The sequence below is a fragment of the Thunnus thynnus genome, chromosome 15 (genome assembly GCF_963924715.1).
Source record: "Thunnus thynnus chromosome 15, fThuThy2.1, whole genome shotgun sequence".
In the NCBI taxonomy this organism is placed as follows: domain Eukaryota; kingdom Metazoa; phylum Chordata; class Actinopteri; order Scombriformes; family Scombridae; genus Thunnus; species Thunnus thynnus.
The window spans coordinates 819,112-830,558 of NC_089531.1; the positions used below are offsets into that span (position 1 = coordinate 819,112).

General features: G+C 39.3%; 1 protein-coding gene across 1 annotated transcript in view; it reads left to right on the forward strand.

Annotated features, from left to right (window-relative positions):
* LOC137198883 (phosphatidylinositol 4-kinase beta-like) overlaps positions 1 to 7,922 on the forward strand; it is a 29,783-nt gene extending 21,861 nt beyond the window's left edge. The window contains exons 8-14 of the mRNA XM_067612887.1: positions 456 to 560; positions 690 to 813; positions 1,138 to 1,251; positions 1,802 to 1,953; positions 3,003 to 3,135; positions 3,339 to 3,459; positions 5,629 to 7,922. Of these exons, the coding sequence (XP_067468988.1) occupies positions 456 to 560; positions 690 to 813; positions 1,138 to 1,251; positions 1,802 to 1,953; positions 3,003 to 3,135; positions 3,339 to 3,459; positions 5,629 to 5,810 (931 nt within the window). The 3' untranslated portion in view covers positions 5,811 to 7,922. The remainder of the gene's footprint in view (positions 1 to 455; positions 561 to 689; positions 814 to 1,137; positions 1,252 to 1,801; positions 1,954 to 3,002; positions 3,136 to 3,338; positions 3,460 to 5,628) is intronic.
* Positions 7,923 to 11,447: the final 3,525 nt, after the last annotated feature.

Here is an 11,447-nt window from a genome sequence, read left to right on the forward strand (position 1 = left end):
CACACATACATATATACACATACACACATATATACATATACATATATACATACACACACACACACACATACATATATACACATACACACATATATACATATACATATATACATACACACACACACACACATATATACACACACACACATATATACATATACATATATACATACACACACACACACACTCACACACATACATATATACACATACACACATATATACATATACATATATACATACACACACACACACACACACACACACACACACACACACATACATATATACACACATACATATATACACACATACATATATACACACACACGTGTGTTGATGATGTCGTGGTTCCGTGTGTTGATGATGTCGTGGTTCCGTGTGTTGATGATGTCGTGGTTCCGTGTGTTGATGATGTCGTGGTTCTGTGTGTTGATGATGTTCTGGTTCTTCAGGCGGCGTCTGTCGGAGAACCTCGCTCACACGCCGACCACGTTCAGGAGAGACCCCGAGGACCCGTCAGCTGTTGCCCTCAAAGAACCCTGGGAGGAGAAAGTCAGGTGGGTTTACTCTTTATCTGGATCCCATTACTGCTGCTCCTGCTGTCAACAAACAAACAAACAAACAAACAAACAAACACCTAAAAGTCACACAGACGTATGAAAAGGCGACGGTGTGTGTGTGTGCAGGCGGATCCGAGAGGCGTCTCCCTACGGTCACCTGTTGAACTGGAGGCTGCTGTCAGTCATCGTCAAGTGTGGAGACGACCTGAGACAAGAGCTGCTGGCCTATCAGGTGCTCCGACAGCTGCAGGTACGAACTCACCTGGAACAAGCTGCCGACTGTTTAATCAAGTCATCGTCTGACATCCAGCTGCAGGTTCACAAACGTCAAATAATGATTATAGAACCAGAAATATGAAAACAGTGATACTGTCAGTGAATAATCCTGTTTTTATAATCTCACAAATTCATTTTAAATTCATTTCCTCCCAGCAGCTGAAATCACTTCCTGTTTGTCAAACATTTCTATAGCGTACTTCCTGTTTTCCTACATGTTTTCCTCGTAGCTTCCTGTTCTCTGAATATTTTTCTATCTCTGGTCGTTTGGAGGTAACTGATGTGTTTGTGTGTTCAGTCGATCTGGCAGCAGGAACGAGTTCCTCTGTGGATCAAACCCTACAAGATCCTGGTGATGTCATCAGACAGCGGCATGATCGAACCTGTCCTCAACGCCGTCTCTCTGCACCAGGTACACCAACACACGCCTCAGTCTTCAGTCTTCTGTCACTGTTTTCAACTTTCCACTAAAGAAACAAGTTTTGTTGTGTTTACGTTTTTGTATTTGAGGTCAGATCTCGTGTAGATGATGAGAAAGACGAACCTGGATGTTGTGAATTCAACGGAGCTTTTCAGCCTCTTTTAGCTTCTAGTTTTCAGCTGTTTTCTAATATTTACACTTTCTGCTCAGCAGCAAACAGCTACAGACGCAGATACCAAGTAGTTTATGTGCCTAAACTTAACAGAAAACACTCAAACACACACATTGGTATATATATTACATATCATTAAATTAATATGTAGTTTTAGCATGTAACTTTATAAAATTTAAGGGACCAAGACTAGAACCCTGAGGAACCCCGAGGAACCCTGTTTAAGGTGTCAATTAACACATTTTTATAGTCAGTGTGTTTATCAATCATTTTTTATTAATTATTTAATTAAGTCTAAAAAATGTGTAATATAATGAAATATAAGTTGAAAGAAGTTGTTTTTAGTTTCTTTGTGTTTTCTGTGTTGAGGTGCGTAAGCAGAGCCAGCTCTCGCTGCTCGACTACTTCCTGCAGGAACACGGCAGCTACACCACCGAAGCTTTCCTCACTGCTCAGAGGAACTTCGTCCAGAGCTGCGCCGGATACAGTCTCATCTGCTACCTGCTGCAGGTCAAAGACAGGTGAGACACACCTGACTCTGATGGAGCACGGCTAACACTTTCCCCCTGCTTTCAGTCTTTGTGCTAAGCTAGGCTAACACTTTCCCCCTGCTTCCAGTCTTTGTGCTAAGCTAGGCTAACACTTTCCCCCTGCTTCCAGTCTTTGTGCTAAGCTAGGCTAACACTTTCCCCCTGCTTCCAGTCTTTGTGCTAAGCTAGGCTAACACTTTCCCCCTGCTTCCAGTCTTTGTGCTAAGCTAGGCTAACACTTTCCCCCTGCTTCCAGTCTTTGTGCTAAGCTAGGCTAACACTTTCCCCCTGCTTCCAGTCTTTGTGCTAAGCTACGCTAACAGTTTCCTCCTGCTTCCAGTCTTTGTACTAAGCTAGGCTAACAGTTTCCCTCTGCTTCCAGTCTTTGTGCTAAGCTAGGCTAACACTTTCCCCCTGCTTCCAGTCTTTGTGCTAAGCTAGGCTAACAGTTTCCTCCTGCTTCCAGTCTTTGTACTAAGCTAGGCTAATCACATCCTGGGGACAGTTTCACTGCATCCTCAGACAGACGTCTAAATAAATCTGCTGCACAAAGCCGTCTCGTTTCTTGACCATCTTAAGTAGGACTAACTCACTATGAATTCTGGGTAAATTAGGCTCAGTTCACTCTGACAGGAAACGTTTTTTAATGGGAAAATTCAGAGCAGAGTTTTAACAACACAAAACAAATTCTAGTGACATGAAGTCTGTGAGATGTTGCAGCTGACGTTTGTTAACACTGTCAGCAAACCACAACCGCTGGTCAGCAGGTGTTTCTGACTGTTACCATGGAAACAGGGCTCTAACTTCAGAGTTAACCCGGCAGCGAGGCGGATAACTTTTCAGGCTTTAAATAAGTGGGTCTGTATTTTAACTGTGTAGCTGTCTAGTTTATTAGTAAAGCACATTTCAGAATATAAAAGACATCAAGACGAGATGTAAAAGAAACACAAAGTTTAAACAGAATAAGACGAAACAGTCCAGCTGCAGTTCTGACTGGTCTAAAACCAGAATAAAGTCTGAGATGAATCTGGTCTCTGCAGACACAACGGGAACATCCTGCTGGACTCTGAAGGTCACATCATCCACATTGACTTCGGCTTCATCCTGTCCAGCTCTCCTCGAAACCTCGGCTTCGAGACGTCCGCCTTCAAACTCACCTCTGAGTTTGTGGATGTGAGTAAACGACGGTTTTGTTTTTTCATCTAAACGTCTGAAATATGATTTTCTCTGAGTGTTCAGATGCTGGAGGCTGAAACAGAAATTTACCTGATGTTCATAAAATGTTTCAAACCGTCAGAAAAGGAGCAACATAAAACTGTGTGTGTGTGTGTGTGTGTGTGTGTGTGTGTGTGTGTGTGTGTGTGTGTGTGTGTCAGGTGATGGGCGGTCTGGACGGCGACATGTTCATCTACTATAAGATGTTGATGCTTCAGGGTTTGATTGCTGCCAGGAAACACATGGAGAAGGTTCTGCAGATAGTGGAGATCATGCAGCAAGGTAACACACACACACTTTAATGATTTACGTGATTTTTGTCCTTTTTAAATGGAGTCGAGTCCCAACAGTGTGACTGTAAACAGATTTCTGTCCAACAACATGAATAATATGTGCTGCTAGAGATCAACATTAACTGACAGTTGGCTGTCGTAACAATCGATCATCAGTTAATCAGTAATAATTTCTGCAATATGTTGAGTGTTTTTCCAGTTTTAACTGCTGACATGTTGAACACAGAGTCACAGAAGGTTAAAAGAACAGATGTAGTAAACACAAGTTACTTTAATGATAAACTAAACAACATACATACACAGAGCAAAGGCTTTAGAAGACGTCTGCTTGTGCTCTTTGATACTCTGTTCATCAATGTGTGATTAATGTCCTGCTGCCTTGAGCTTTTATTAGGGACCGAGCTCAAAAGGCAGAGAAAGAAACAAACAAACGCACGAAAAACAACAGGATCCTCGTCTAAGGGCGAGGACCCTATTGTTTTTCGTGTGTTTGTTTGTTTGTTTCTTTATTATTACGCCACTTAAACCCTTAATTTGACCCCCTAAACATGCTCAAAAACTCACCAAATTTGGCACGCACATCAGGTCTGGTGAAAAATTTGAGAAAATGTAAAAATGAACCTCTAAAGTGTCAAAATGTGCTCTCTAGCGCCACCTATGTAACTAAAATGGCCGCCACGGCCCATAGGAATGTCATAGAGAAATCAAACCAAAACTCAATTATTCGTCTCATCAAGACTTACAAATCATCTGCTGACACCCCTGACCTAAATCCAACAGAAAGTCCGCAATCTCAATTTCAAAATAAGACTTTGCCCCAATTTTGGCCCCCGACCAAACGCTATCTCCTCCGAGCGCGTTAATGGTATCGGCTTCAAGCTTTAATAGGTGACTTATGACACTGTGCTGAAAAAAAGTTGTTAAAAACTTTGTAATAACTCGAACGGTTTGGATTTAATAAGCCCTGAAAGTTGCAGTGCCACATCACCCTTACAATGTAAAACAATGGGGAGGCAATCTATGGGCATGAACTTTGTGTCAAACAGAAGCTTCTGATGTCTAAACTATAAGTCTGACCACTTTCAAACCTGTATCAATGGATTCGCCATGAAATTTCCTACTAAAATATGATTTTTAATGTTAGATTTGGCCAAAGTCATGGGATTTATGAGGATATTTCACAAGAAGCGTACTCTAAAATCCTCCTCTCCAACTGCTCCTGGTGATGTCACTCCCTCAGTGCTGTGAAACATTCCGCAATACACACTCATTATAAAATCACAGGAGGAGCAAGAAAAGACTTTAAAACTCACACTCTAATATCTCAAAAACAATAAAAGATAGAAAACACAAGCAAATTCAAGATTTATAGGTCAAAGTCTCGTGACTCATTTAAAGTTCAAATGAAGTTTGTATCTAAAACTATGTGGAAGCAGTAAATGTTCAAAAAGGTGTGGGTTCACTCACACTCTCCATTCAAATATATGAGTATTTTTCTGTGTCCAGCTGCAGTTACTTATTGTCTCTACACACCTGACAGTACACATGTTAATCAAACTTTCAAAATAAAAGCACACCACACTTGTAAGATATATCCCTCATTTTTAAAAAGCAAAATGATCCCGACGGGCCAGAGTGCGAGGTCCCGACCAACGCTGCTTACAGCTTTAATTGTTTCTGTAGTTTAGGATCCTTTTAACTTCCTGTGTAGAACATCTTGAAAAGGTTATTATGGCAGATTATAACCTCATCAAGGAAATAATGATGTAAACAGTGAAGGACGTTATTTGCTCGTCTCTTGTTTCTCCTGCAGTCAGAATCCAGCATCAACTCAGTCTGAAGGCCGACGAGTCTAAATCTGATTCTCTCCTCCAGACTCCTTCCATGTTTCTTCTTCTGATGTTTCTTCTTGTGTCTGTTGTCTCCTCCAGACTCCCTCCATGTTTCTTCTTCTGATGTTTCTTCTTGTGTCTGTTGTCTCCTCCAGACTCCCTCCATGTTTCTTCTTCTGATGTTTCTTCTTGTGTCTGTTGTCTCCTCCAGACTCCCTCCATGTTTCTTCTTCTGATGTTTCTTCTTGTGTCTGTTGTCTCCTCCAGGCTCCTTCCATGTTTCTTCTTCTTCTGATGTTTCTTCTTGTGTCTGTTGTCTTCTCCAGGCTCCCACCTGCCCTGCTTCCATGGTTCCAGCACCATCCGCAGCCTGAAGGAGCGTTTCCACATGTCTCTGACGGAGGAGCAGCTGCAGCTGCTGGTGGAGCAGCTGGTGGACGGATCCATGCGCTCCATCACCACCAAACTCTACGACTCCTTCCAGTACGTCACCAACGGCATCATGTGACCACAGACGACCACCATGTTTACCTTTCTGGCGGCCGCTCCGGTCGGTCTTCGGCTGCTGGATGGAGCTGATGGAAACAGCTCGACTGCGTTTACTGGATTTAATTTCATCATATCTGTCGACACATTTGATGGTCTCGGATTTCCAACATGTCAGAATTTTGTTTTCTCTGCTGCGTTCAAGTGCAGCTGGGAAAGTACAGCATCCAGGTTGGAGAAACAGCTGGAAGCATCAGAGACTGCAGAATTCAGACTTGTTGTTGATCCTGTTGCTGCCTGACGAGACTTTTACTGGATTCTACTGGATTTTCCTCTGAACCAGCAGGAACTCAGCTGCTCCGATGAGATGGAACATTGAACGCTGCATGTGAAGCTGTGTGTTTGAAGGTAAACGCTGCTGCTGAAATGATCACAGATGAATTTATATCGTCATTTATTGAGTTTAATTCCCAAAACCAAACATCAAGAGAATTTTTTTTTTTTTTTTGCTGCTGATCAGATGAAACATTTGAAGAAAAACTGTGTTGAGCTTTTGTCATTGTTTTGACTTTTATAGACCAAATGATTAACTAACTAAAAAATCCTCTATGAAAAGGTCGACTATGAAATTCTTAGTCAATTCATGTTTTTATGAGAATTCTTCTGGTAGAAAAATTAGAAAATTGGAGTCATGTGATCAACGACATTCACTCCAGATTTAAAGAGAAGCTCCTGGCTGACTGCACATCTGTATCACATCTCTGAGAGAAGATCTTTCTTCTTTAAAACGTTTCTCACAAGAACATTTAACAGAAAATAAACCCAGTAAAGAGTTAAAGTCATATTTATGAGAAAAGTCAAGAAAATTCCACAGAAAAATGCAGAAAAGATCTTGTACTTACAAGATTTAGTGTCTTATTCTGAGATGGTTTGTTTATATATTGAGGAGCTCGATTTATAAAAATGAATCCTCAGTGAAACTAATCAGCAGTCGCAGCCCTCATGAAATATATGTTTAGCCCAATATTTAGTTTTTTAAATGAGCTGATATTAAAGCCTGTAGACATCAAACTCATTAGTTTAAAGTGCAGCAGGACGTCGGCCTGGTTGTTCTTAAAGAACAGATCAATGAAAGAAAAACACTAAATGACTTTTGTGATGTTTTATACAGAACAGTTTTCATTGTTCTGTGGATGTTCAGAGAAAAGACTGAATGTTTAGAGATTATTATCATTTTTTAGTTAGAAATGGAGTCTGAGACCAGATCATCTTCCAACAGAATTCCTCAAAATGTTGAAGTTCATTTTCACCAGACGTTTGTCACGACTGGATCTACGTCCACATTATCAAAGTAACTTTGAGAAAGAAACATCTGGGCAGAAAGCAGCTGGATTATCATTAAGTTTGATCCAGATGTTTCTGTTCAACAGACGATGAATCCAAATAACTTTCAGTGATTCTCTGATTCTTCATCCGGCGCCACCGACGCTTCACTTCCTGTCTGCTTATTTCTAAAACTAAAGACTGAATTCTTATCAGCTTCTACTTTGCTAACGTTAATACTTCTGGAGGCTGGATGGAAGCAAACATCAGACATTTGTTTTGTGCAGCTAGTTTTTTTTATACTTGTACAAACATGAACTCGTTGTTTGAAGCCGACGTCCTGACAGGAAGTTGGATCAGTTAATCACCTTTTGCTTGTTTGACACGCAGGTTCATTCAACGCCTGTTAAATGTCAGTATAATAACATCCAAACAAACAAATTGTGACCCTGTTTTTGTACCAAAACCGGTATTGTTTACATTTATTTCCACTTCCTGGTCGTGTTTAGCAGCGTCGTTTCACGTGAAGCTGAGATTTAACGGACGTACAGTTCTAGTCGCTGCCTTCATGGTGAAACTTAAGGATCTAGAAATTTACTGCTAATGTGACAAATGTCTGGTGGAAAAAAAAGAACCAATTAAATGTCAATGTGTAAATTTATCAATTTATTTAATCCAATTTAATCCAATTAATTAATTTAATCCAGTAATTTAAATTTTTCTGTAGTTTCAGTTTAACGACATTCCCTGTTGGATTTCAACATGTTAAAGATGCTAATGCTAACGAAACTCTACAGTGTTGAATTAAAAAGTGTTACAGAGCAAACAGCTTCAGGAGGACTACATACACTCCGCCATATTTGAAGGAGTTCCTGTCCACTTTGAGCCAAAATGGCTGCCGACCAGATTTATGCAAGAACCTCGTCATCCATGTTCCACTAAATAACTGTACGTGTGTGTATAACTGAACTAAATCCAGTTATGTGTCTGTAACAATATATTTACATATTTAACGAATGCTTGTCATTCTTCCTCCCTGATTGGCCACAAGATGCATTCCTGTGATTAACTCCGGCCAATCAGGAGAGGCGGCTCTGCAGATTGGCTGAACGAGAGCGAAAAAACTGTTTCTGTGTTGTGACAGAAAGTTTACTTTTCTTTATGAGGAGATCATTATTGATCGGTTTCCTGGATATGTGAATGTTTTTATAATAACAGTCCACTAAAGCAGACGTGTTCTCAGTATTGACGAGATGTTTCCACAAGCTTCCTGTCTGTACTGTAACACTTAATGATGATGTCACTAATGCTGATAACACTTTCAATGGCTTTATTCCAGTGTAATAACCTGCCTATAAACAGACTGTTTGTACCTAAAAATACTGTTTTTGTCTTGATGAAGATAGTTGAAATAATAACTGAGCTGTCACAGCAGTTCTGTAATTACAACATGGCTGTTTACTTTAAAATTAAGGCTGCAGCTAACTACTATTTTCTCTCAGATAATTGATTAATATTATTGTTTGGTTTTTAAAATATCAGAAAACTGTGAAAAATACCCAAAGTGACTATTTGAAATGTCTTGTTTGTCCAACTCACAGTCCAAATCCCAAAGATATTCAGTTTACTATCAAAGAAGGGTAAGATAACCAGCAAATATTCATTTGAGAAGCTGGATGCAGTGAATTTTTGGCATTTATGCATAATAAAAACACAAATGACAAATTAATTATCATAATAATTTAAATTTTACTAAGGCTTTTTAAAGTTAATTTAATTAAAATGTTATGTTTCAAAGGCTTTAAGATGATTTAAACATACTAGTTAACATATCTAGTGCTAACTAAACTAAGTTTTTGCGTGCTAACTAGCCTGATACAGATCTGTCACTAACTAGTTGTTCTTCAACTGCAAATACAACTGTACTCAGGTATCTGAAGTACAAACATAGAAGCTAGCCAGCAGGCTGCTAACTGGTAACTAATTAGCTCTTATACCCCACATTTATAACTACAGTAGTATTTACAGTAAAGGAGCGACCAGGTAGCGACAGCCTTAATAAACTCTAACAGGCTTGTTAGCATTCAGGCAGCACTAACCAGCCAACTAGCTTGATGCATTAACTTCAAATGTTCCTTCACTTCTGTGCTCACATTTGTAAAATAATAAGAACTAAATCTGAGGCATAAACTTAAGGGCAAAAGGTAAAACTGAAGTTATGGTTGACAAATAAAACAACGTTACATCAGACTGGAGAATGAACATAAAAACACACCCAGCTACCAAACATTTCAGCTGAGTCATTGTCATGCTAATGGCTAACAAGCAACAGCAGGAATATCGACAGTTGTGGAATATTAAAGTATAGTTTGTACATGATAATAAATCAATGCTATTCTGCAGGCTAGTAAGCTAACAATGAATTTTTCCAAGGAACTAGTTTAGCAAAAGGTGGTCACAGTTTAGTTAGTAATGTTAAACAACATAAAAAATCACTCTTTAAATAGATTGTATGAAATAGGATCTCTGCTCTTCTTCCCAAAAAGTGTAATAACAATGTTAGCGGAGGTGGTCAGTGGCCCTTCTTCACTTCAAAACACTGCAGGAAAACCCTGTAACTGATGCTACTTTACTAGCTAGCTACTGTAGCAGAGGCTAGCGTACACACTACAGTCTATAACAGCAGTGATAGATCATAGTGGAAATAATTTTCACCATTTACAAACAGTATTCTGTGATATAAAAGCATTCTAATCAATATTGTGCCTTTGCTGTTGTTTGTTAGCCATTAGCATGACAATGACTCAGTGAAAATGCTAGCTTGTTATACTTTTCTGTTCATCCTCCACAAGCTAGCGCAATGTTTTTAATCCTAACTCAAGAGTCAGAGAGATTATTGTGGGGCAGTAGTGACTACTGAGGGGCCCTTGAGCAAGGCCCTTAACCCTAACTGCTCCAGTGGCCGGCAGGTCAAACTGTGGTTGTACTGGGCAGCTTCCAGGTATGAACGTGTTACTGTGTGAATGTGATCAGGGCTTTCCTGAAAAAGAGAGTATTGCTCTCAGTGAAATAAATAAAGGTTAAAAAAGTAAAATTAAGATTATTGTGACAAGGTACAAAATTAGCATGAAAGTTATTTCTTAAGTAATTTTATTTGTCAACTATAATTTTAGTTTACTTGAGCTCTTCAATTGTTTTGTTTCTCCTCATATAATTGAGTGTTAGAAGTAAATGCATAATTAACTGCGACAAGAGGAATAATCGGGTAGCAACACAGCAAGTTTTGTTTTTTCAAGTTTGTTTTTTGGTTTTAACTTTATGCTGGTCGTGTTTCCAGCAGACTGAAGCCTCACACTGGAATAAAGCCAATGGTTGTGTTACTGTCGTATGATTGACAGCTGTACAGTTGAAGTTTCTTGTGTGTTTTGACCACTATTGAAGGAGAAGCACAGATCTGTTGTTGTAAAAGCAGCGTCATGTTATCTTCTGCTAACGGTTAGCTTGCTACTTTATACACCGCCGCGCTTTACAAAGATGCAGCTATGACTGAAGTTTACCAGTTAAGCAACTTAAATAGCAAATACTCTGTTTTTTCTTTTCATTTGTGAATATGTATGTATGTATGTAAATGAATTGAGTTAGTTTTCCTGTGAGAAAATAGATGCCTTGAGACGTACAAAGGGTACAAACTCTTATCAATGCAACAGGAGGGATGAAGGCGTTCGGGTCTCGGACCTGAGAAGTGCTTTTATATCAAATGTTTGACCGCTTCAGGGACGAGTTTCAATAATCCAGTGTGTTCATCTCTTATCTTTATTTTCAAGTTATTCTTGTCACATTTTGATAGTAGCAGCAATTACTAAGCAGCTAATTTGAAACTCGGTTGGTGTCAGAAGTAACCCTTGATATTGTTGTTTCCCACTTTTAACTATCAAAAAAGGCAAAATGCCTATAAAATAATCTTAAACTAATAGCTGCTAAAATTGTTGCTTTTCTGAGTGAAGTCTGGTGAATCTGGAGAGGAAAACACTGCACGTTTGAAACCCTTCCTGCTACTAAAAACCTTTCATTGCCTTCTTTCTTCCTTCCATCAGCTCTGAACACATTCAAGAATTTCAATGTGAAAAACTCTTTAAGTGCATTTATCCTGATTGAAAGTTCATTTGTAAAAGGTTCCTTGATGTTTTTAATTTTAGTTGGTACTAAATGGTTAACACTAAATCCATTAAAGCAGCATGGGGCTCCTCCATTTTTATTTTTATTCTATTGAAGCATTTTTTGACTTTCCATTGAAATCAGGCGGAACAACACAGGCTTGTAGTTGTCCTGGTTTCAA